Genomic DNA, 26949 nt, shown 5'->3' with positions numbered 1-26949 from the left:
TCACCTGGCTGCCAGGAGCAACTCAGATCACGCCAGGTTTTTCCATGGGCACTGGGAGTGAGGGGAGGGAGAAGACAGCACCCAGGCTTTGTTGGGTCTTCTATGCCCCAGAGGTGTGTTGGGCACAGGCAATCCAAGGAAAACCACAGCCTCGGGACAGCAAGGCTCCCGTCCAGGAGGTGGCCCAGGTGAGAAGCCAGGGCGATGTGCAGGGGCTCCATGTGCAAAAACGTCAGGGGAACAGGAGTCAATCTGGTCCTAAGATGAGCCTCACCGAGAGCAGGAAGGCAAAGGGATCGCCCTTCTTCCCCCTTTTGGAGCAAACGGGAACATGAAGGGAGGTGTTTCTGGAACTGAATTTGACTCCTAATGTCAGACATATCCCCCCAACCCCCACCCGTCTGTTGCCCAGGGAGCTGTCAGCTCCCGAGGACCCTCTCACGAGGGACAGCTCCTCAGGGCCCTCCCGTGAGATGGAAAACACATTCCCGCTGGGCCTGTACCACCAGGACTGGGGCCGCCGTCTCTCTCTTTTGCTGCCCTGGAGACTGACTCCTTTATTGGCCTGGAGACGCCCCATGCTTGCACTGTAACTTCCCCACTAGCTGTTTTATGGTGTGTCCCGGGGACACGAGAGGACCAATAAAGGTGAGGATCCTGGCTCAAGCTGTTTCTTCCAGAGGCCACACGGTGCCTTGCCCAGAGCTGGTACATGAAGGGACCCGGTGACAAATGAGTTACCATTTGTTAAATGCCCAGGCCAGCCTCGTCGCCTAACACGGTAAGGCACCTGACACCTCTCGACCTCAGTCTGGATTCTCTAACTCCCCTCCACATTTTTATCTTTTCCCCACTTCCCTGGGTCGCTGGCACAGGGACTTCACACCCCACAACTACCAGCTGGCCCCTTTCCCCAACAGTGCTGCCCAGCCTAGCTCATTGCCAAGCAGACTTGCCACCCCATTTCTCAGGTGAGGACGCTGCAGCTCTGCCCACAGGTCGATGCCCAGCACCCACCCCATCCCCCACTGATGGCACCACTCTTGACGGGCTGAGGCTGCTCTCTGTGGGAGGAACCAGGGGGCAGACCCCCTCCTCAGGCCAGACGGCCCTGCTCGGACAGCGTCCCCCCATTCCCAGGAGCACAGGCGGAGTCCTCGCCACCCCGGAGGCCCAAGCCCCTTCCACCAGGTGACCGACAATGCCAGAGTTGGCTCCTCCGTGGTTCGAGGCTCCCTGATGCCGCTGCCGCCGCTGCCTCCCAGCCCAGAAAACATATAAGAATTCATCGCCATCTCGTCTTCCGCCCTCAACAGCAGACAGGGCTCCTCCGCCCGGAGCGGGCTTTGATTCCCCACATTTGAAAAAGGGTCACCAACCAGAGTCTGAGTTTTTTTTCCCCTCTCCCCCCCGACTGAATCACACCAGGCCTTGGAGAGACAAGGATGGATTGAAGTAAATTATTTGTCCTGATTTTCTAACCTTGTCAACTGTGTTTAGGGGAGGGAGGGGGATGGGAGCAGCGGTCAGCAGGGGATGAATGCATATCTGCAAGGGGGGGGGGCTGTCCCTCTCCAGGCAACTCCACAAACGATGAGTCGCTTCTCCACGGAGCACAGCTAGTCTCAGGCTCACAGTGGGGGGCTTTGGACCTTTGCCATATTTATAGGATCCCCACCTGAACCCCTTTTACATGGTCACCTTCCTTCTCAATCTCACTTTTCCTATGAGGCTGAGAGACCACAGGACTGTCCTTCGCTCGGGGACACAGGCTCAGATGGAAGCCTGTGCGTGTCCGACCCCCGTCTAAGTCTCCAACTCCCCTTCCCCTCATTTTTATCCTTTACACATCTCTTGGGTGGCCGACACCCACCTTGCTCCCCAAAGTATCGTGCACCCCACAACTACCAGCTGGCCCTTTCCTTGACCAGTGCTCGTGCCCCAGACCGGCCACTTGGCGGAAAGTAAAGAAGACTTGCCAAGCGACCTTCTCGCGCTAAGACAGCCTCCCCTACAAGCACTCTTTTAACTAAAAAGCCCCAAGAAACTGCTGAAAGAAGAAAAAAAGGTGGGAGACCTAGATTCCAATTAACTTTATTATTGCTGCCACAGAACTCTGGGTTATGCGCCAAGTACGGGCTTTAATAAGTGGGACAAGACTCTGAAAGATTAATGAGGATTATGTATTTGGGTTCCTGTCCAATTTACGCAATCTACTTTCTATCCAGGAGTAGGCTGGTCTGGGGGAGGAGTGAGGAGGAGGAAGCCACTCAGAGAGGTGCCGTTCTCTCAGACACGGGGAAACCTGTCTCCTGGTCCTTCTCTGGTTTTTCTTTTACCACCAGCAACCTTCCCTTGTTGGTCCTGCCCTTCTACAGCTTGAATTCCACTGCAGTGCACAGCGCTGTGGGTCTGGCTACGGACTAAAGTGGCCCAAAGCAAACACCCTAGGTGCCCACTCAGGATTGATTTCCTCAGCACTGCGGCCAGGGAGAGAAAGGGGTTCTTCTGTATCCATCGGCTCCTCAGACTCTGCAGGGGAACACTTGCCGTGTAACATCAGAGGAGATGAATGTGGAATTTTGAGCACCAAATTATATACACTGAAGAAGTAAAAAAAAAAAAAAAAAATTATATATACTTAATACAAATATACTACCAATATCCATCAGATGCCCTGAGACTTCCTACAGTCTGCCACTCCTAGTTATCTCTGTGAAATAGAAGTTGGATGAAGTCAATACAATCTCCAAAATTCATTTTAAAGCACTAGGTAAAATCTTTCAGATAAGCCTTACACAAAAGAACACATACTGCACTGATTCCATTTATATAACATTCTAGAAAAGGCAGAATGAACATCCAATATTAGGAAGAGTAGTTGCTGGTGGGGTAAGGAAGGGTAAAGATTGACTGGGCAGGGACATGAGGGAACTTCCTGCGGTGATGGTAATATCCTTTATCTTGATAGGAATTTGGGTCACACAAATGTATGTATTTATCAAAACTCAGGGAAAGGTGGACTCATGGTTTAAGTCTTTCATTTGCATTAACCTCCCCTCAAATTGATAAACAAGTACCAAACTCTAGATAATGACATACATGTTAAAATGTTTAGTGATGACATGTACTGAAGTCTGCAAGTTATTTTGAAATGCATCACAATGTAACATCTATTTTTCAGTGGACTGAGGGTTTAACAGATATGAGATAAAGCAAGAACAGCAAAATCTAATTGCAATCTAGGCTGTAGGTGGTGAATATACAGGCATTCACTCACTGTTCAAAAGTCTCTTTCAAGTTTTTTGTATGTTAGAAGTTTTTCAGAATAAAATACTGGGATAAAGATCTCTTTCAGGATCAAATCTTTTAGAGAATAATAAACTGTAAGACCAACGCTGGCCTGAGTTTCCTCATTTGTAATGAGCTCTGCTCAACATGCTAATGAGCAGAAACATGCCCAACAGGCAGAGGGAACAAAGAAGAAGGAATGTGGGAACGCAGGCTGACTGCACCATCATTCCGAGTCACAAAGCTTCAGGGTGAAGGGCTGTCAGCCCTGCTGCTCTGCAGTGTGGCGTTCACTCTTCTGGAACTCAGGGTAACCCCAGTCTTGCCGGACTGAAAACTCAATTATCAGTGTTCCCGGGGTGAACAGGCCCTGGGAAATTGGTTCTTATTAATCAGACTCAAAAGACACTGATCCCTCCTTTCGTGGGCTGCTTTAGCACAATGGATACTTGGCTAGTATCCTGTACTGCCCGAAATCAAGCAAATGGGATCAAATCCACCCTCAGAATACTGCATGGGCAAGAAGTGTGGACCATGCCAAGAGCTTGTTCAGTGACCCCCTTCCTACTTCAGGAGGTCATCCTGAAAATTAGGACAGATGCTCACGCAAGCGAGGTACCCTTCTCCTCGGCAAGTACTTAGATCAACACTGTTAACACTCCAGCTTTCCAGGGTGGACAGGTTCCAGGGCTAGGTTCCCTCAGGACGGTGCTATGCCCTCTGAATTACCAGTTGGGGCGGGGGTGTGGGCAGGGGGACTATAAGCCATCCCATTTAATGCTTTAAATTTTCATATATGTATGTTTTGGTTGCACTGGGTCTTTGTCGCTGCTCACGGGCGTTCTCCTGTTGCAGGAAGTGGGGGCGACGCTCTAGCTGCAGTGCGCAGGCTTTTCACTGCGGTGGCTTCTCTTGTTTCAGAGCACCAGCCCTAGGCGTGTGGGCTTCAGGAGTTGTAGCGCACAGGCTCAGCTGCCCTGTGGCATGCGGAATCTTTCTGGACCAGGACAGGGGTTGAACCAGGGTCCCCTGTTTTGGAAGGCACAGTCTTTACCCCTGGCCCACCAGGGAAGTCCCCTCCCATTTTAATGATGAGGAAACCAAACACCAGAAAAGCTAAATAACTTTTAGCTTACATAACATGATCACAGAGCTACAAATATGTGGCCAGTGCCTGATTATCTTTCTAATTCAACTTATTTAGGGCCTAACTTCTACTCTAGGAAAACTCAAGAGTACAGTTTTAAATACGTGGGACTGATGACACTGGAACGAGAAAGAAACCCAAGTTGAAAATCCACTTAACGGACTTCCCTGGTGGGCCAGTGGTTAAGATTCTGTGCCCTCGCTGCAAATGGCATGGGTTCAATCCCTGGTCAGGGAACTAGGATCCCCTATGCTGCCCAGTGAAACAAACAAAAAAAAAATCCACTTATTTAGTTGTGGAATCTTGGATAAGTCATTTAACATTTCTTTCAATTTCTCTTTCTATAAAATGTAAACCAAAAAATTCATCGTCATTCAGGCAATCACTGTTACAGGCAAATTACTTGACTTTTTATCCTTACCCTTGTGGCTCAGCTGGCAAAGAATTTGCCTGCAAGGCGGGAGGCCTGGGTTCAATCTCTGGGTTGGGAAGATCCCCTGGAGAAGGGAACGACTACCCACTCCAGTATTCTGGCCTGGAGAATTCTGTGGACTGTTCAGTCCATGGGGTCACAAAGAGTCAGACACGACTGAGAGATTTTCACTTTCACTATCTTTCACTTTCTCATCCTTAAGCCTCAAGTTTCCTCAAAGGCAAAATGGGAGACTTCAACATGAGGCTGCTGTCAAGATCTGAGACAGCACATGAGGAATCCTGGTGAAGTGTCTGGTTCCCAAACAGAGATGCAATGCGGAGTTAATTCACTGTGACATGAGTTTGAGCAAGCTCTGCACTGCCTGAAAGACGTGGGCTTCGCTGGATGACATCACCCCGGGAGGAAAGACAAGGTCCTCCCGGCTGCAAGCACAGATGCGAGGCCTGCTCCTTCTCCACAGGCAGTGTCTGTCTGCCCCGGTTCCGGGCAGACTTGGGGCCTGCCATGTCCCGGGGCCCCGGCAGGAGGTACTATAGTGCCTTCTTAAATTAAGTTCGTGGAAAAATAGGGTTGAGCCTAAGAGCCATTTAGTTTTCACTCTGTAACCCACTTGAGCAGATGTCAGCCTCCCTCATGCAGAGAAACATCTGCAGTCCTTGTGAAACCACAGAGGTTGGTGGAGAGTCCACGCAGGCCCTTCCTCACCCGCTTCAGCTTACAGAGTTTAGACGGTGCTTCCGCGCGTGAGTCACAGGCATCTGGTTCCAAAGGAAACAGAATTCCACCTAAAAACAAGTTAATCAAAATCCAGATTCCTTTGTTTAAAAAAAAAAAAAAAAGGACTGATCAGCGGGAAAGGGGTTCTTCCTTCTGGCAGAAACTGTTTGGAACATGCTGTGTGAACAATAGCTCACATCCTGGACGCTCAGCTGGAGGCTGCTTCTCCATTCAGGACAAAATGTTTCATGTGAGGGAGGTGACGCCTTTCTACCAGGCAAGAGATGGAGGACCAGGGACAATACTCAGCAGAGGACAGCGAGGAGAGGGAGAAGAGGGAGGAGTGCTAGAGGCACCAACCCCTCACCTCAGAGAAATACGGGGAAACAGGTGGATGTGGGGAAATCACACAGTCACCTGTGATGAGGTGACACCTACCCTGCAAGTCTGTTAATGATTTTGCTTATCTATGGTTTTTCCAGTAGTCATGTATGGATGCGAGAGCTGGACCATAAAGAAGGCCGAGAGCTGAAGAATTAATACTTTCAAACTGTGGTGCTGGACAAGACTCTTGAGAGTCCCTTGGACTGCAAAGAGATCAAACTAGTCAATTCTAAAGGAAATCAACGTTGAATACGCACTGGAAGGACTGATACTGAAGCTAAAGTTCCAATAATTTGGCCACCTGACACAAAGAGCCGACTCACTGGATAAGACCCTGATGCTGGGAAAGATTGAGGGCAGGAGGAGAAGGGGGCAACCGAGGATGAGATGGTTGGATAACATCACCGACAAAATGGACATGAATTTAAGCAAACTCTGGGAGATCGTGGAGGACAGAGGAGCCTGGTTTGCTGCAGTCCGTGGGGCGCCAAGAGTCAGACACGACTTAGCAACTGAACACACACACAACTGAGCAACCAATTAGTGACTCATTCATCTACCAAAGCTGCCCACACCTACAGGGGCAGGAGTCTCTCAAGCACATCCCGAGTCTTCTGCTTCCACTTGCTGAGGGTTCTGCTCACTAAGAACCAGTTGGGATCATTTCCAAAGATGTTTAAAATGGTTATATGTGTGGATGGAAATAGGCAATTAAATTAAATGCTACAGAAATGATGAAAGAAGTGCAAAAAGCTGTTTCAATGGTGACCACGTAGATGCTTCCAAGAGACTAATTTTTTAAAATGTGTTCTTGAATTGTGTTGTTGGAGAAATAAACTGTAAAAATCTCAACAAGGATTCTGTACTCAGAGTGCTTCATAAGTGGCTAAATGCCTGCCTCACTTTTGAGAAACTCGGTGTAAAAGTCTGAATCTATCCTCTATTGTAGATGTGATCCATGTAATAAAGAGGACAGAGAATTCCAAATTAGCAGATCCACAAAGAAAGAAAAAGCCCCAGCTTCACAAAGACTAGCCTATGTGTTGGGGTTAAATTACAATGTTTATATTCTTTTTAAGATGACTTCCTCCTTTAACAGAGTTCTGTGATTAACCAAACAACCCTCGTCCTGACTGGTCACACAGACAGCCTCCTGGGTGGAGCTGGCAGCAGTGTCTGATAGACTCTAGCCTCTGCTATCAATACCCTGAGCTCTGCACGTAGGAATTCTCAGACCACCATCATTATCAAGTAAGCCTAGACTCCCACACAGAACCGTTCTCTGGCTGTTTCCTCCGAAAGGGCGTCTCTACAGAGGGCTAGGAAACAGTCCCAGGTGACTGGAGCATACTTCCAGCCCTTCCTTTTTCCGCACTGAGGTTCCTGTTTGAGCAGCGCCTTACCCACAGCCAGGGCCAGGGCCACACAGCCTGGGCTGTATGAGTGCATCTGGTTACAGAGCAAAGTCCTGGGCTCTTACACACTACCAACTCAGGGTCCACCTCACACAAGTCAAACTGCCAGCTTCTCCTCATGGCATCGGGCTTGTGATGAATGGGAACTGCCCTAGGCCCACCCAGCTCTCCCGCCGGGAGCACGGGGACAGCAGGGCACTCTGAGACGGGTACCCTTACGTCTACCTGCTCCCCTTCCCTTCCCCCGGCAGACCACGGGACGTGGAGGCAGAGCAACTAGAGTCCTCTAAGTCTCAGAGACATGTTCTAAAGTTCAAGGGCATCCAAGGTCATCCTAAGCAAAAAACCTGAGCTAGGAACTAGTCTGTGCCCTGCCCTAACCCCAATCCCAAAAGGCAGTGCAAAAAAAACCCAGGAAAATATCCTTATATCTCCTAAATATAATCAGGCAAGATAAGACACATGGAAATCCTCCATGGGAGTGATAGGTACATGGAGGGTAACTATCGTGCGGGTGGGAAGCAGCGCTCAGCCATCAGTGCTCAGACAGTATATTTTATAACACTGTAATTTCAACACTAATAATAAATGACCCATCCACAACCTCCCCACCTGGTTCAGGACACAGAATACAGCCAATACAACACAGCCCTCCCCGGACCAAGGCTGCCCTTCCCTGCCTCCGAGGCCATGGGCCTCCTGCAGTAAACTGGCCATCCTCCCGCTTTTCCTTATTGTTGCCCATCCGTGTCTGTGCGCCTGAGGTACGTGGGTCCTGTCCCCCTTTCCTGTCTCCCCAAAGGAACACCTCAGGTCTGGGGCCAGAGCTCAGGGCCCCCTCTGGCCGGTGAGGAAATGGGAGGCCGTGGAAAGGCCCAGCATCTGAGGACACTCCAACACGCCCCACTTCTCATCAGGCTGGCGGGGTGCGATCACCTGCCTTCTGGCTCCTGAGAAAACCCACTCCCTACGTGGGCAGCAGCATGAAACGGCTGTGGATTAAATGCCACGTTCAAGTACACAACCACACCGACCAACCAGAAAGAACACAGCCTTTCCCAAGCAGTCTCAATGGGGAACCGCCCGCCCTGGGAAAGCCCTGGGGACCTGTACCCTTGGGTCTGTTGGCAAGGGAGTCTGATGCGTTGCGATGACAGAGTACTGGACTTTCTCAGGAAGAACATGAAAGGCTGCACTTGGGAGAGGACAGGCAGAAGAGACAGTCCCACTGCCTTCTCCACCCTGTGAGGCACTGGGAGACCCCTGGGCCTCCCCACCTGCAAAGACAATCTTTCCCCTTGGCTTGCACCAAGATTCCAGAGCAAACACAACCCACCAGTCCCCACTGTTCTGCAAGTATTTATCAAGGCCAAGACTGTTCCCCAGGGGGCTGTGGTGTGCATCTAGGAGGGAGGGCCTTTGGAAAAGGAGTGGGAGTTATAGCCTCAAGACAACACCACGTGGGAGAGGTTGTCAGAGGAGCCAAAGAAAGACCGAGTGTATTCCTGCTAGTGTGAGACCCAGGGCAGCCATTACTTTAAAATAGTTCTCTACCATCTCTACTGTTGGCTCTTTCTGCCAGTCTCTGTTTCCCATTCTCGTCTTGTCTGATAAGCAATAACAATTTAAAAGTGGGCTGCATGCTTGTTTCAGAGTCAGCAAAACTGGGGAGACAACTTCCAACTTTGTCCCTTCGCAGAGTTCTGGGATAAGAGGAAAGAGGGAGGAGACGGCAGGGAAGCATTCCCAGCAGGTGTGCTGGCCCCAGGGGTCCTCCGAGAGGAGAAAGAATGGGGGGGGGGGGGAGGCTTGCTGACGCCCCCAAGGGTCCCGCATCAAAGGTCAGGGTTCCCAAACTGGGCTTCCCAGGTCCACGGTTAACGAGTTATAGAACCTTGTCTAAGATTCTACCTCTTACAGAATCCAATGCGCGAGTGACAGATGAACTCAGAGAGAGAGTGCAAGTTCAGACTGAAGGAGTTTAGTACTCACGGCAACCGAGATAACAAGATTTGTTTTTCTCAAGTATCTTTGAGCTCAGGCCCTGTGTCACTGCGTGTGTGGTTGTACACATATATCAGAATCTCAAATATGCTCTTACACTGTTGAAAATAAACAGGATGGCTTTAGTCAAAACTGTGATGTATGAAACCTCTAACTTCCCTTTTTCTTTTTATACTTTGCTTCCAGAAGTGAGAATAAGTTAAGTTCAGCTGGTTGAGGGATTAACAAACTCGGCCTTTGGGCCCTCATCATTGTGGTGGTGGCAACAGAGGCCAGGAAGGAGGGACCAAGTGAGGTGGGAAGCCACAGACTCAGCCAGCGGGGACCTCAGAGAGGATCCAGATGAACCCGTTTTGCAGGTAAGGAAACTGAGGCTCAGAGTTGTCCGTTGACTTCACCAAGGCCATGAGAGAGGCCACACAAGGCTGACCCTTGCTTTCTGCCTCTCTGTTGAGACACCCCCACTGACCTGGCAGTTGAGCAGGTGGCAGAATATGGAGTAGCCTTTGGTGAATACACTTAAGCCTTCAGAGGGCTGAATCCTGAAAGAAAAAGACCCGACGCAAAAATAAGCTTCTCTCCATCCGGGACACTTGCCTCTTTTTGGAGAAGGGCTTCTGTGCAGAGCACCATGTTGTCTTTCTTCAAAAGGGAGACACGGGGCAGTGGTCCTTAAACTCAGCAACTGTGTGGGCCATTTTCCCCTAAACTGGGATAATGGGAATATTACAAGGTTGCCTTTTCATCATGACACATAAGTACTTCAAAAATGAGCAAGATGGAAGTACTAGGGAGATCTTTGTGATGACAGAACAATTCTGCATCTTTACTATGGTAATAGCTATATGAACCTACACATAAAAAAACACTGCATAGAATCACAAGCCCCTCCGACCCCAAACTGGCGAGATGAGAACAGGGTCTGTGGACTGTATCAAAGTCAGTTTCCTGACTCCGATATTGTGCAAGAGTTACGCAATGCGTTATACTACTGGCAGAGACTGGGTGACGAGTCCCAAATAAAGAACCTCTCTGTACTATTTCTGCAACTCCCTGTGAGCCTATTTATTTCAAAACAAAAAAAACATGAATAAAGGAAAAAATCTTAGCATGAAAATTTCCTTGTTTTACAAAAGGACACGTGAAGTACAAAGGATGAACATATTTAAAATAAAGGCAGTTGGCAAAAAACTACCATCAGCACCACCATGACACTCCTCACTGTCCCTAACTTTCTCCTTTTATCATGGACCAGTCAAAATTGTGCTGAGAACTATCTTAGTAAGAATGCAAGATTCCAGTCCTCCATCCTCACCAGCCTAGCGAGCAAACTCACTGTGCCAACAGACCCGCTTGAAGGGAGGCCTGGCAATCCCAGCCTGTTCGGCTTCAGACAGTTCTCTGCAGCCGTGAGAGACCAGAATACAGAAGTGGGACAGGATGGGATGCGGTCTGAGGCTGAGGGGAAAGGGCGCCAGGGGGCAGGGGGAGTTTCTGGCAACAAACTGAGTTTCTCTTCTGCCTTCTACTCTTCTGAGCAGCACCCAGAACCCTCTGCCTTCCCTCTTCTCCACCAGAGCAGAGAGACTCACCGTCTGCCATTTACAATCCCGGGATTTCATCACTTGCTCCACCCGCCCCTCACTGGCTCAGACTCTGAGATCCAGGGTCTGTTCTCACAGCACACACTCCTTTCCTCCTGCCGCCACCCTTGGCAGCTGCTTTCAGAGCCCTGAGGAGTTGCCTGCCGCATTCCAGGCAGCCCCCCGCCCCAGGATCGGGCCGCTCCGAGCACCACAGTGGGGTCCCCACAGACTTCCAGGCTGGGGGAGGGGTGTAGCCCAGAGAGCTGGGAAACCTCAGCCCTGGGCTACTGACAGGGCGGTATCAGCGTTTGTCAGGCCTGCGCCCGACAACCGCAGTTTCCAACTACAGACACCTGCAGCTCTCTTCGGCTCTTTCCGGCCCCCGGGGCCCTTGGGCCTGGACCCTGGCTGGAAGTCAGTACCCTCCCCCTGCTCCTGCTTGGGAAGCAGCACGCACTCAGACCGAGGGGCTCCTTCCACCCGGGCTCCCTGCAGGTCTGAGCCCCGGCAACAAACCCCTTCGCAGTTCTCTCTCTTTCTCACACTCTTGCTCCCCAAGGCGTGCTTCCTAGGGTCCCCTCCCAGATAAATTATTTGCATCTAGATACTGCTTTGAGGGAAAACTACCTAAGACAGATGGTCACAGGGAAGACCAACAGTGGAGAGATGAGAGCCGAATTCCCACCATGAATGAGCGTATCTCTGCGGGTGTCTGAAGGATGTAATAGGCGTAAGGAGGGAAATTGCCAACAGCGTGGCCACTATCAGATATGAGAAAGCTAATAAGGGGGGAAAAAACGATAAAAACTTGATTTGCCTGGGTAATACTCATTACAGCCATTTATATAAACCGCTTTTCATTTGCCTAATTACCACTAGCACAATCATCATGGATATGTTAAATGTGCCCGATAAAACTGGTATTAAATTTTACTTGCTTTCTAGAGCTATGCAACCATACATTTAGTTCTTATATGTTCATAACTGCGTGCTCCGTTCACTGTCTGTTCACAACTGGAGGAAACACGCCCAAGACTTACCTCCTAAGACGGAGGCTGTCAGACTTCAGCGTGCGTGGATTGCCCGGAGAGCAGAGCCTGTTACAACCTCGGTTGCTGGGTTTCCCGCAAAGCAGCTAATTCACCAGGTCTGGGGAGGAGCTAAGAATTTGCATTCTATCAAGTTCCCAGGTGAAGCTGATGCTGCTGCTCTGTAATCATACTTTGAAACTCACTGCCTTAAAGTGCAATAAGGGAAACAGCGAACTATAAGGTCAAACTTCTCAGTTGGCATCTGCAACATGAAAGACTGGTAGTCGCTTTCAAGAAAACAAATAGAATCTTCTAACACTCTAGATCAGTCACTCAAACAAAATCAGATTTGGTATGCTGGTACCGTTACCAAAAAGGGTAAAATTAACTCTGTTGCTCAAACAAGTCCCAGGAGATCTGGGTTTGCTCCTTTGTTCAACCAGTGGGAGTGCCCCCTCTGTGCCAAAGATGTTGCTAAGCAACAGAGGCTTGGGTACTGTCAAAGGTCTCGTGAGACACTGGGTAGGTCACATTCTCTACGGGCCGAAGTCTACTAACCTGTAAAGGAGATAACTCACATTTACGGAAACTTCCAGCTCTGACATTTTACAATAAATCAAAGTAGTATTGCGGCTCAGAGCAAAAATATCCTGCCTGGCTGTGTGGGCAGCATGATGAGAAATGTGGATAAGATCCGAGCTGTTCCAGCAGGGTGACTGTGAAGGAGCAGGTGACGCCCTGGCAGCAGTCCTGGCCCGGCTCAGTCCCATCTGAGTCAACCAAGGCCCCCAGTTAAAGGTGCTGCCAAGGGAGGTCAGTGCTATGCCCAATACCAACCAAAGAATGTAACACACCCAGCATGAAATGCACGTTCATAACTGGCACTGCCCTGATATATCATGACACTTAATCACTCCAACTGCTCAAGAGAAAGCTGGAGCCACGCGCTAGAATTAAGGATGCTATGCTAACCTCCTCAACTGGGATTTGAAATGAGCCTCGTGCTAACAGCTTTCCTGCTCTGAATGCAAAGCAGGACGCCGTGCAGAAGCGGGGCGGCCACCTGTGAAGGGCAGTCGCTGGTGACGCCGCTCTGTCTTCCTGAGAGGCCTGGCTTCCAAATAATCTCCTGATGTGTCCCAGGTGAGGGACTGACCTTCAGATTTCACAGGGAACCTGTAGGAAACATTCTTGTTTTATGCTCTTTTACAGATAGAGAAACTCATACCCAGAGATGACCACAATTTGCTTGAAATCACCAAGGAACCAACTGTGGAACTGAGGAGAGGTGTGAGGCTGTCCAATCTCTGCCCAACCCAGGTTGGCCACATTCAGTCAGCACGCGGCGAGGTGTGAGGGTGAAAGGAACTCGGTTAAAACAAACACCAGCCCTGAGACCCACACGACAAAGCGGCGCTGAGGTGAAAGAGGTGGGAAAAGACTGGTCATGGCAGGATCAAGGAGGGGCACACTTACTCCCGCCAAGCCGACCCAGAAAAGCACACAGTTCTTTTACAGACAAACAACTAACGCTTTCTTAGTCTCATGGAAGGTATAAACCAAAACATATTTAGGAAGCTGTTTTTGTTGAACACAGATGACTTAAGTAAAAACACTAAAGTCCATCATTAAGACCAGCCCCTAGCCCCTACTTTCAGTCAGACCACAGTCCTGAAACTCTCCTCACAAAATTTAGGAGCCAGACTCCCTTCAGAAAAGCTCCCTAAGACAAGGAGCGAGGTCCTTCAGCTGTGCGCCCTGCACTCAGAGCTGGCACCGAGGAAGTGCCTGCTGGTACGGTGGACGGTGTCAGCCCGCCTGGACAGCCACTGACAGCGCGGCTGAGAGCAGGCCCCAGGGAGGCCAGCCAGCGCCTCTGCGCCGCCTCTCACGGCGAGACGGTCCCTGAGCCAACGTCTGCCGCCGACGCACAGGACACAGAGCCCCTGGGCTTACGAGTGCCGTGTGAGGGGAGCTGCTTCCTGGATCTCTTCTAGCACCCTACGTTTACGTGTCTGTATCTTCGTGTCATCTCGTTACGCTGGGACTTCGGGGCAAGGCTGTGCTCAGCCTATTTAGTCCTGCAGATTTCACAGGTGTCAATCATCTTCTTGGCTCCGGCTTCGTTTCTTTGGACACGGAACCCTCACCCTTGGAGAGCTGACTGCCTCTAACCACGGTGGCTTTGGATTTATGATGCTGTATTTCCTTTTGTAGCTCACAATTGAGAAAATATAGACATAATTACCATATTACATAGAATTGAGCAAACAATGCAATGATACTGGCCCGAATAATGCTAAGCATACGAAGGCTTGGAAATGTATTTTAATTAATACCAGTAGGAAGCATTTGTCTAAACTAAATCAAGGAAAGGGCACAGTGGAAAATTGGTAAAGGTACACAAATGCTCCCCAAAGCAGCTCTTGAGTGTATGACTACAGAAGATATTCAGGGGCTATCAAATGAATATCAGATACTCTTTCCACTGTTGGAAATGTTACAGGGCAGGTGCACATCAATCTCCACAAGCCAGGCTGAGGCCCAGCAAATGTTGTTCTGTGGGATGACTTGGGTGTGACGACCAGTGATGCTGCCACATAAAGTTCTCAGTGACACAGGATGGAGCTCTCGTCCAGAACGGGGCCTGAAGCGGCTGCAACATCCAGCCTGCTCAGGTCCATCTGAGCAGCTGAAACCCTTCTGAGACATGCCTGCATCTCTACATGAGGACCAACAGACGAGTTCTTCATGGAGGTCAGTCTCTGCTGCCATCCTCAAGGATCTGGGAGATTTGAATTGAAATCTCTGTCAGCACTGAAACAAATGCATCTATCACTGGGCTCTGGCCTTAGAAACTGGCAGTTCTCAAATGGCTGCCCTGGATGAAAACAGGCCGAACCTAATTGAACCTTCAGAAGAAATTCAGCCTAGAGAAACAGCATTATCTGAGCTGCAGCACGGCCAGACCTCTGGGTTAACCCAACTGGGGAAACTCATCAAGGACCTTCATTCTGTATCAGCGGCAATATTGGTGATTTTTTAAAAATGGGCTTTGGGAAATTTCCTTTTTTGACAAATCAATTCTACCTGCATCACAGATGTCAGAGATGCTAACGCTTCCACTCTATCACATAAGTACCTGTGAAGCCTTTAAACACACAGGCGCAGCTGAGGATTCCCTTGGTTCTGCGTTCACGCCACTGCAAGTCCTTCTGGACACCTACAGGGGTGGATGGGGCTACCTGGGCAGGAACTGACATTTTAACTGAAATGGACCTGAAACTACCGTGTCTGGTTTGGTTCTTTTCTCCTCTCAATCCAATTGAAAAGATTAGGGGCCAAGAACCGGCCAAACCTGTTTCTAGTCTTTACTTCAATATAAGATGTGCTAAGTCGATTCAATCATGTCTGACTCTGCGACCCTATGGACCGTAAACCGTCAGGTTCCTCTGTCCGTGGGATTCTCCAGGCAAGAATACTGGAGTGGACTGCCATTAAAGCAGAAAGAGTTGTAACACCTACTGTGACATTTGCAAGGGGGGACTTCTATTTTCAAACTCTTTATAACTGTCAACTATTTTACATATGGGGGAAGGGGCAAGCAGTAAATGGAGTTAGCTTAAAACTGACATGGGCATTTAAATGTAAAATTTAATGCTCCCTCTCCAAATTAGAATGTTTTCATAAAGCATTTTTGGCTTTAAAAAAAAAAATGGAGGGAGGGGAGCTAATCTATCAAATTAAGTGAGAAATCCATAAAAAAATGGCAACAAATCTCTTCTGAAATCCACAAATTTCTATGCTCCCATCTATGAAGCAAATTATTCTGCATATTCTCTAGAATCCCTTGTTGTGATATAAAAGAGCTATTGCTTATTATTACAGAATGAGTAAGAAAATAAAATTCAAGATTGAAGGGTGAAAAAAAAAAAGATTGAAGGGGGAGCTGGAGAAGGACTTAATTATTCTATCTCCCTCAGGAACACAGAGAAAGCTCCCTCTGCTCCAGCCTGGCCAGGTCCTCAGCCATCCAAACCGTGAGGCCTTAGACTCAGGACCTCCGACATCCTTCCAAGGTCCTTAACCACCGACACATTTCTAAGTGTCCCTTTTGTAAAATGAACTGTGATTACTATCCTTGAAATGTCTCTAATCTGGTTAGGGAAACAGGCCATGCACAAAAAGACAAGATCAGCAATGACCAGCATGCCAAATTAGTGCCTGAGGAGAGAGTGCCCAGAGAGAGGCCTCTGCACTCCCAGGCTGCGAGGGGACAGGTTCTGGGACTGACAGAGGCTTGCCCTCCTCCTCTCCTTGACTGGGCTCCCGTTCTCACTGATCTAAACTGAGCCCCGCTCCCCACCTTCCACCTCTCACAGGACTTTCTTCACGAGCACTTATCTTTGTTTGTGACGATTTTTTGTTTGTACTTTTTAATATAATCTCTCCCTTTTGACTGTAATCTCTCAAAAGCTGGGTGTATCTATTTAGTTTACTATTTCACTTCTCTACTATGCCCAGCACCTAGAACAATGAGCACACAGCAGGCTCTCAATAACTGTGCTGAATGAATGAATGAGCAAGCTTTTGGCATTTCAACAAGAAGAAATGGAAAAAAGCCATTCCAATGGGGACAAAGGTATAAACCAAAGTGTAGAGGAAAATAGTGGGTAAAGGAATTGACGGGAACCAGAAAAATGGAGTGCAAGATGAGACAGAAAGCCATGTGCAGAAGCTGGAATTGGGTTATTCTCTGCAGAACCATGAATCCAGGCCGAGAAATTTTCAGCTTTGTGCTATAGCAATAGGGCACCAGGGAGGTTCTCATTTAGGGGAGATGATACAAAATATTTAGGACTATGTCAAGGCAGTCACAAGTAACATGGACTAGAGGAGAAGCCCAGGGGAAAGCAGAACACCAAGGTGGCAGCTGTCGAGCTGACACCAGGAAGGCAGGTGGGGATGGAGAGGAAGCACTCAGAGTTAAGGGCATATAAGGGCTTGAGACACCCTTTACAGAGCCAGGCATGGGGTCATTTATACCACACAGGCTTCCCCAAATCTCATCCATCCTATTGCTTAAAAAAAAAAAAGAAACTGCTACAAAAGCATCTCTACCTCTAAATTAAGGCCACAGTGAGAGTCCTACAGAGGCTACACACTGCCTGAGAAGGTCTCAGGGACCAGGCAGCCCCTTGGCCTGTCAGGAAGAGAGCAGGTATAGTCACACCTCTTTGCCGATTTTGCCAAAAAGCTCAACAGAGGAGAGGCTGAACTCTGACTCAAGACAGGAAGCGCGGGCAGAAGCTTCACAAGGCAACCAGGAGCCGTCAGTCACTTCACAGAGCAGCTCTCTGTATGGCCTCCTAAGGGGGAAGAGGGGGCTCTGGAAGGGTCACACACACGACCCTGGATTTGGGTTCACTGACAAATGGCTTCCTGTGATTTTTCAGGAGTAGGAGGTTCATCAAACTCCTTGATGAGGTGTTACTGGGTGGTACGTGACAAGTAAAACTCCATCAGAATATATAATGCAATGTGTAGTGATGTCCTACGACTCTGAGAGGACCTGAAGACCTGAACGCAGCCAGAGAAGAGCTGGGGTGGAGGCGGCGTGAGAACAACCACCCGAGCTGAGGAAGGAGCTGGATTTCCTGGCAAGGAAATGAGAAGGTTTGAGGGTGGGAGGACAGAATCGCAGTGTCAAATATCTACAGAACTGCTAGGCAGGACAGTGTGCAAGATCCAGAACTGATGGGGTGGAAGTCACAGATTCTAACTGGAAATAGAGAAGGAGTGTTCACAATTTCACACAAGTAACGGCGGATGGGAGAAGGGGGTCACTTCGGGTTTCCAAGCTAAAGCTTGATCACCACCTCAGGAAACGTGGAAGTGACTTTGTTCAGATTCCTTCTGATTTCTTGATTTAAGAATTTGCTAGAAATCATCTTATCAGTCTGTGAGTCACAAAAGAAAACACCTAACAGGCTTCTGTTTGGGATGTCAATAGAGGGAGGAGATGCTTTGAATTTTAATAGTGAAAAGAAAAACTCATGCATTTTCCCAGGATTCCCTCTTCCAAATTACTCTCCTTTATATACCTAGACAAAAAAAAAATTTCTTTTTCTGGAGTTGGGGAGAAAAGTAAAATAGGGCTGCAATAAATTGGGGTTAAATAAGAACTGAAAAGTAACTGCTAATTAATACCAAAATGAAAATTCAATTCACCTATACGCTATTAATAACTACAATCTCATTAAGACTTAGAAGCTCCAACTGGTCTCCCTCATTTAACAACACCAACATCTTAGGCAAGTCATTTCAGCTTGCAAACTTTAGCTTCCTCATTTGGAAAACTGAATCAAATAGTGGACAAGATCAAATAGTTGCTATAAAAATCACTAGGATGCTTGATCTTGGCAGCCATTTTTGGAATTTGACACCAAAAGCAAAAGGCAACAGAAGCAAAAATAAGCAAGTAGGATTGCATCAAATTAAAAAGCCTCTGCACAAGCAAAGGGAATCAGTAACAAAATGAAAAGGTGACCAATGGAATCGGAGAAAACGTTTGTAAACCACGTGTCCAGATAAGGAGTTAATATCCAAAGCATACAAGGAATTCAATTCTGTAGTAAAAAGAAAAATAATAATAATAATAATTTTTAAATGGGCAAAGGACCTAAATAGACATTTTTCTAAATTAGACAGTCAGGCTTCCCTGGTGGTCCAGTGGTTTAGAATCCACCTCGCAATGCAGGGAACACCAGTTCAATCCCTGGTCCAAGATTCCACACGCCATGGGGCAACTAAGCCCGAGCGCCACAAGTACTGAACCTAAGTGCCACAACTACTGAAGCCTGCGTGCCTAGAGTCCGGGCTGCACAAAAAGAGACGATATTGCAATGAGAAAACCACACACTGCAACGACAGAGTAGCCCCTGCTCACTGCAACCAGAAAAAGCCCCTGTGCAACAACAAAGACCCAGCAAGGCCAAAAATAAATAATTAAAAAATAAATAAGACAAACAAGTGATCAACAGGTACACGAAAAGGTGCTCAACATCATTAAGCAACCTGGAAATGCAAATCAAAACCACAATGCGCTGTCAACTCACACCTGTCAGAATGGCTGTTCTCTCGGGTCCTACAGGCCAGCACAGAGCTATTCTCCCAGCAGCAGACCCCAGGACGGCATGCCCAAACACACAGCAGATACAAGGCACCGCCCTGGTTTTCCTTGGAGGGTCTGTTGAAAATAGCTCCGAAGCAGAAAGGAACTGGAACATTTATACAAACCACATCACTTCCACTGAGTTTACAATGGCTTCCTGGTTGTTTAAATCGGGGCAGGCAAGAACAGACTGTCAGACAAATTGTCATTTGTAGGCTCCTAGTGAGCTGAGGTAGTTTTCCACTTGTCCAGATAGATAAACAGGCCGCTCTGAGTTACGGACAGGTGGGCCCTGTGGCGCGAAGACTGGCTCATTCGAGCTCGTGAGCAGGACAGAGCAGAATGCCTGGGGTAGAGTCCTCAGCATCGTGGCCCTGCCCAGAATCTTCAGGCCACAAGCACTCCTGTTCCCCACTGGCTACTCCCCTGGGGGCACCAAAAAGGAACATCGCTGGGGAAGAAAGCAGGACAAAGGAAAGTAAAGGAGCTCCAGGGGGGTTGGGCAGTGTTCCATGAAAACATAGAGCAGAGACAGGGTCGCATCTCTGAGGGCGAGAGCACAACAGCGGCATCCAGAAAGGAACTCTGTGTCATTGCTGAGGGTCACAGATTTCAAAGGAAGTCCAAGTGCAGTCCACACTGTTTTCACTATACCACGAGTAGTAAGATATTCTGTAGAATATAAAGACATCTAACAAAAAATAGAAAACCCCTGGCGGAGAAGGCTGAGAATGAAAGGCTGTTAGCAAAGCCTCTCCTTGATGCCACCAGTGAAAATAAGAATGAAGAGAAAAAAAAAAAAAAAAAGAGGAAGGAGGAAGAAAGTAAAAAGACAGGAAAGAGCAACAGATGAAAATGAAAGAGCCAAGGGGTGAAAAAAAAAAAAGAGAAATCGAGAAAAATAAAGAAGCGGAACTCCCCTGGTGGTCCAGTGGCTAAGCACCTACCTGCCAAGGCAGGGGACACGGGTTTGATCCCTCGCTGGGAAACTAAGACCCCACGTGTTGCGGGGCAGCGAAGCCCTGAGCCACAGCTGCTGCGCCCTCACACGAGTCCGCGCTCGGCAACAAGAGAGAGAAGCCCCTAGAGCAAGAAGCCCACGCACCGCACTAGAGAGCAGCCCCTGCTCACCGTGACTGGAGAACACCCACTCACGGCAACCAAGACCCCAGGAAGCCAAAAGTAAGTAAGTAAGTAAATAAAACAGAGAGGTAGAATGAGTAAAAAGATAGGAAAAACACCAATGAGGAAATCTGGAGATGCAGGCAGGGGTGGCCACACTGATCTTCTCATCACTGGCCTACTGCAGAGCCAGGACCAGCTCTGGCTTATTCACAATGCACCAGGCCATGGAGATGCCCATATTTACATATATGTTTAATCTAGACTAAGAAAATCACATGGATTTATCAGACAAAAGGCCAAAATTGTTTACTTAAAGACTCTATACCCTGTAGCTCAGATAGTAAAGAATCTGCCCGCAATGCAGGAGACCCGGGTTCGATCCCTGAGTCGGAAAGATCCTCTGGAGAATGGAATGGCAATCCACTCCAGTACTCTTGCCTGGAGAATCCCCATGGACAGAGGAGCCTGGCGGGCCACAGTCCATGGGATGGCAAAGAATCAGACATGACTGAGTGACTAACACTACTGCTGCTATTCAATAAATGAGCTTATTTTTAAATTATGAAAACAAAAACACCCTCAATTCTACCAGACCACTTAAAACCAAGGGGAATGTAGAGGTTCTAGGATAAAAGTTGTGACTGCTGAATAAATCTAGAAGCAACGTAAATAGTCACTCCAGGCTCCAAGCTGTCCCCAGAGGTAGGAGGGTCACATTCTTGAGTGGGAGGCTGTGCTCAGCAGAAAGGACTTGTTTACATAATAAAGAACAATACACAGTGTAGAACAGTGGGGTGGGAAGCTCAGCCACGGTCAGCGGAAACTCAAGCCCAAATCTCTCTGTTTTAGATCTAAGGTATTTTCTTGCACACCTGACCCTCAAGGGTTAAAAGCAAGCAAAGCCTCTGTGGAGTTGAACCAATCAGCATTTCTCTCGATGACATCATGCCTCCAACTGGACAGCCCGTTGGAAAAGCATTTGGGACCCAGACTGGGAGGGTGCCCTCCTGGCTGCTGCCCTTTCACTCCACGTGGAGGGACTCAAGGTCCCTGCAGCTACCATTTCAGTCAAAACCAGGACACTCCCCAAACCCCTGGCCAGAGATTACTCTGTTTGCGCAAAATGTATACAAAGCATGTCCCTGTTCTTCACCCATCTCTCACTAGTTTAATATTGATGAAAGCTGATTATAAAACACAGATTCATCACTTAAGCCTATAGCTAAGTTCTAAATGACTCAAATGTTTATGCTAAGTAGACCAGTGGCCTTCTGTGGCTTTTCCTTTCCAGAGCTTCAATCCCATTCAAAGGCAGGTATGAGTGAGACCTATCTGATCCCTTATGACTTTTATATATTCAAACTACTATCTGACCAGACACCAATTGCTACTGCCGTGTGTGTGTGTGTGTGTGTGTGTGTGTGTGTGTGTGTGTGTGTGTGTGTGTGTGTGTGTACACTTATGGGTGCACTGTGCAGTGCAGTGACAGAGGATTAAAATACATCTAAGGAGCTGATGCAGGAACACACAGCTAAAATGCTGTCGACACTGCCAACCGTGTGGAAGCAGAACAGGTTTCTTCCCTAGAGTTGGAAGTGGGAAAGTCTTCCAGTTAAATGATGAATTTCTCCTGCTCCCCGGCACCCTGAATAACCACGCCTTCTGGTTCATCTGCAAATGAAGATTAATTTACAATTTACATGCAAGAGTCACGTTGACTGCTCCAGCACACAGCCATCTATGGTTGTTTAGACCTGACAGAAACCGTGCTAGAAACGTTTGTATCATTCATGATCCCTGCAAGAAAAAGAAGGCACATTCGAACTGGGGAACTGAAGGAGCTAAATAAAGGGATTATTGGTACAGGTTTGCGATGGGGACTGAGAGCGGAACAAGGATGGAGCCCCAGACCTGGAGGGTCTGGGGGAGGAATGTTAGCAAAATGCACAGAGAACAGCTCCTGAGACAGGGTCTCCCTCTCACAGGGCTGCGGGGCTTCAGTAGAGCAACCCAGCCAATCCAAGATTTCCTTGGCCGAGTGATGCAGTTCACACGGGTCACACAGGCGCACGGGTTACTCTGGGAGTACACAGGCAGGGAGAGAGGGTGGGGAACACACTGAAGGGCAGATGGAAGACGCCACGCACAGCGTCTAACAACCAGAGAGCAGCTAGAACAAACAAACTAAGCCGATGATATAAGCAGAGACAGGATACTGTGCTTTTCAGAATGAGGACCTGAACCCAGATCTTACTGACAGTGCCACAGCAAGCCATCCCCGATATGCAGCCATTAGGTAAGAAAAGCAAATTATAAACCAGCAAATGTACTAAGATCTCAAATTTGGATATATATCCAACATTAACAGGGACTAACTATGTAGAGAGCTGAAGGTGATTTTCCCACTCCTCATCTATGTATTTTACAGTTTTATTTATGTTCAGCCTCTCAGTTTACCTTCTATGATGCCACAAGGGATTGTTAAGACAAAGAAGGTGCTGATTTGAGTGGAGAACACAGAAAGTGTCTACTGAAGATGGGATTTACAGCGCCTCTTAGGCTGAGCACTCTTAAAAGCAAACTCTTATTAGTTCTTTGTTAACAGAAACAACAGAAAATAGGGGGAATACAAGCATCACCAGTGGCCATTGTCTCAGAGGTTGCTCTTAACCAGGCTAACTTCCAGAGTCCTCGGACCAGGGCGATCAACAGGGCCCACAGTAACACTTGTAAGGAACAGGCTGCATGTGAAAACAGTGACCATCCACTGCGCATGTGCCCAACATACATCACCCCCACACCCAGCCAATCAAGTGGCCACACAGGCCCGGACGCAGAAGGGACATCGGAACAATAAAGGGGAGAGAGGCTGCGGATTGCTCTCTAACCTCCTCCCTCTCAGGGAATCGGGCAGAAAAACTCATTAATTTCTCAAAGAACAATGTAGGGCACCTGCCCTCCTCTCCCAGGCGGGGCGGGCTCTTCCGTCTTGGGTGGGGCAGAGTCAGGCAGGAGACTGAAGCACTTGAACTTTCCAGTCTTCACCAACCCTTCCCCCAAAGCTCTGCCTTTCTCAAGTTCTGAAGACGCTCCAGACCCCAGTTCTCTCCCTCCAAAGCTGCAGGCACAATAACTACCGTTCACTCCACACTTTATGCCTACTGGGAACTGTGCTGAGTGCTGAAACATACCTAATTGGTAAAAACACCTCTGAAACACAGACTTGACTGCCTCTGGTTTCACAAATGAGGGTAACCACTCCGAGGCTTCCTGGAGCCTCCCACACGGGGGTGAAGTTGCTGGAGCCAGGTCTACTAACTCCGGAGCGGGGCCCCACATGCTGCCCTGTGCGGCCTTCCAGGATCAGCCCGGCCAACCCACGGGTAACCCCGTCTCTGCACAGGGGTCGCAGCTGTCCTGCCCCAGAGCCCCCCTCTTCCTCCTGGCCCCCCTGGTGAAGAGTTGAGCTGGGCCCATGCTCCTTCAGGGCAGCCTTCCTGACCCCTTGGAGAGCTAATGACGACAAAGAAAATAAAATTGTTAAGCACAGGATATAGGCAAAGTAGCCTTCAGGCAGGGGTCAGGGTGGGTGGCGAGCAGCCATTACTTAATGCCCTGCTCTAGGGAAGTCTGCCAAGCCATGCATTTAGGGCCAAACAGGGTGGGAAACACTCCTCAAGTTTCTCTTTAGATAGAGATATCCCCCAAAACCAAGTATAACATGGCCCAGAACAATCCTGAAGGGTTAAACGTACAGTGCTCTGTTCGTGTTTACTGTGCAAGCACAGCTTCATTCTCTGAATGCTTTCCAACGAGTCCTCAGCTGGCTTTAGTTTTCCAAACTTAACATGTAGCAGTGTTTCTGGTGGCTAGCCGCACCACTGCCTGGCCCAGGAGTCCCTGGGTTCCCTGTATCCACCAGCAATCTCTACCCGCCAAGACGGTATCGGCGTACACCAACAGCGCCCGGACAGCCTGTGAAGGGCCATCCAGCACTGCTGACCGCCTGGGGTGGAGGCTGTGCTCAGGGTGAGGCCTAAGGAAGGCGTGATTCGTCAGGCTGGACCAGCACCCCTGTGAAGAATCCTGAGACACTGCCGGGATGCCACATCACCCCCTCCCTCTCAGCCTCACGTTCAAAGTCCTCTCACTCTCTGTCCCAGTCTCACCTTCCACCCTTACTTCTTCCGCTCCTCGCAGACTCTGCACTCTACAGGAGCCACGTGACCTAAGCTCCCCCAGACCCTCGCCCTCGCGGATCTGCTCTCTCCACCTCGATGTCCTTTCTCCATCCCATGGCTCCAATCTGGTTCTAACCAGAACACCTGGCTCTTGAAGTCCATGTCCAACTCCACTTCTCTGTGACCCTTCCTGAAGCCCCCTTTCCGCCCTCTCATGCGCCTCGTCTCTGCCCACCCCACTCCCACTGATGCTCTGACTCTGTTGATTTCTCCTGCCACTTCAGAGAATACTGTCTCTTACTCTTAAGCTGCCTTATCCTACACTTGACTGTAAGTTAGAAAAACTCTGTTTTGAAAAACAAAGGTAGAGCACACATCCCTACAAGCCCCTGCTCTCCTATGCGTCGTCTCTTGGGCACAGGCGCTCTCGAACACCAACCACCTTTCCTTAAGTGGCCTGGCATCTCGCACAGGCTCACCACCAAATCCTGGTTTGCTAAACAGTGAAGATTTTCTCTGGCACAGGATCTTCCTGTCCCTGACTAAACAGAGTCCTAAACCTCATCTTATCTGGAGATGAGTGCTGGAGGAATTGGCCCCGCCCTGCTCCCATACTGGGAATGGGATTAGCTTTGGTTTACATAACTATTACAGCTGCAGCCCGGATGGGCTGGGCAGGGCATTTAGTCTACAGAATGTTCAAATGGACATGCCAGCTGCAGTGGTCCCCTCCTCTCCAAGAGCTAAATTCATCTTGTGGAAATGTTCCGGGGAGACAGATCCAGTCCGCTTCAAAGTCAGCTTCCTCCCAGCTAGAAGCCTGCGAGGGCAGCACTTGAACATTCCCTGCATGTTTACCACGCTTTGAGAAACACATTCTTCTGCCCAGGAAGACATGTCACAGGTCACTGCAAAATACTTGGGCACATACTTCTATTCTGTAACAATGGCTCTGAAAGGAACCTGGGCCTCAGACTCCAAATGTGTTCTTCTCACCAATCACTCTATTTCCTGAACCACCTAGCCCTCTGCCCCACCAACCCAGGAATGTGGGATGGGCAGAAGGTTCTGCTGGGAGAACATGTGGTCTTCCTGGGAAAAACAAGAGAATCACACGTGACGGGAAACAGAAAATCCCCCTCTGGTCCCCTTTCCATAGCTTCTCCCAAAGCCCCATCCCCCCAGGCCTGCATCTCCCCTTTTCCTCCTGAAGGCTCACAGGAAGTTCTCTACTTCTTCCGCAGCATCTTCAGGGCGAGCCTGGCTCCCTCAGTGAGGCCGATGGGATCCAAATATTTCCAAACAGCATGTCACTTCTAGGAACCGCTTCTCCCTCAGTCCTGCTCTGCTGGGCCTCCGCCCTGCAGATTAACCATGAGTGGACCTATCCTCTGCCACGCAGGCATGAAGACCCCTGTCCTGGCTCCAAGGCACCTGCCCCCTCCCAGCTGTCAGAAACACTCTGGTGGAAGTGTGAGGGAAGCCGGCAGCCGCAGCCCCTACTCTGGTCCTGTGTGTCGGCACCGGGGCGAGCACGGGGGGCTTGGCCAGCCTGGCTCTCTTCCCTGAGACAACACGCAGCCTTACCTCGTCCCACTCGGACGCGAAGGAGGGCGACTTCTCCAGCCTCTTCTTCCCGATGCTACAGTTGGACAGGGACTCACTCCGGCTTCCCATTGTAGCGTCTTCCGTGGGGGAGCAGGTCAGGAGATCAGAGTCAGACTTGGACAAGCTGCGGCTGAGTTTGAGCTCAGCCTTGGGTCTGCTGGTGGGAGGGGCTCGGCTCCTGGCCCCGCTCGGGTCACCTTCCTCCTCGGCGCCCCCAGGGCGTGGAGAGGCCGTGCGTGTCGAAGTTTTGGGGTGTGTCTGGCTGTGGGCGTGGGGCAGGCTTGCCGGGTGGCCCACTCTCCTACTCTGGTCCAGCACGCGGGGTGGGGAGGCTCCGGACGCACGCCTGCCTGTCTGTTCCAGCTGCATCTCCTCGGGGCAGGCGCCCTGCGCAGGGGACCCTTCTCGATAGTTCTGGACAGGGGCAGGGAGCAGCTGGAGAGGGTCCTGCCCCGCCTCACACACTGGGGAGGAGCCGTGGAGGAGACCTGAGAACTGCTCCGGGACCTGCCCGTCCTGCCCCTCCGCAGAGTCCTGGCTCCGGCCGCCGCTGCTCCGCCTGTGGTCTTGGAGTGGACGGAGAGACAGAGAAATAACAAAATTAAACGCGGCAAAAACCAACAAAGTTCCAATGCAGCAAGCGCACGGCCGAGCAGAGGAATTCAGGAGCAGGGGAAAAGGGAGAGAAGCTGGATGGCTGGGGAGCCGGCAGAGGGAGAGAAGAGGAGAGAGGAAGTCAGAAAACACAGTTTAGTATTGTTCTTAATGTCCAATTTGTACCCTAAGTCAGAGCATTTATGAAATTCCAAACACTGGCCTGATTAATGCTATCTGGCAGCCTTCCTTGTTA

General features: G+C 49.4%; 1 protein-coding gene across 7 annotated transcripts in view; it reads right to left on the bottom strand.

Annotated features, from left to right (window-relative positions):
• Positions 1-26949, bottom strand: part of ANKS1A (ankyrin repeat and sterile alpha motif domain containing 1A) — a 165313-nt gene that overhangs the window by 32850 nt on the left and 105514 nt on the right. For all 7 annotated transcript variants that reach the window (XM_065913196.1, XM_065913199.1, XM_065913195.1 and 4 more), the window contains one exon: positions 26079-26665. In XM_065913196.1, the coding sequence (XP_065769268.1) occupies positions 26079-26665 (587 nt within the window). The remainder of the gene's footprint in view (positions 1-26078; positions 26666-26949) is intronic.

This window comes from Muntiacus reevesi, chromosome 20 (genome assembly GCF_963930625.1).
Source record: "Muntiacus reevesi chromosome 20, mMunRee1.1, whole genome shotgun sequence".
Taxonomy (NCBI): domain Eukaryota; kingdom Metazoa; phylum Chordata; class Mammalia; order Artiodactyla; family Cervidae; genus Muntiacus; species Muntiacus reevesi.
This window is presented reverse-complemented; position numbering and strand designations above follow the sequence as displayed.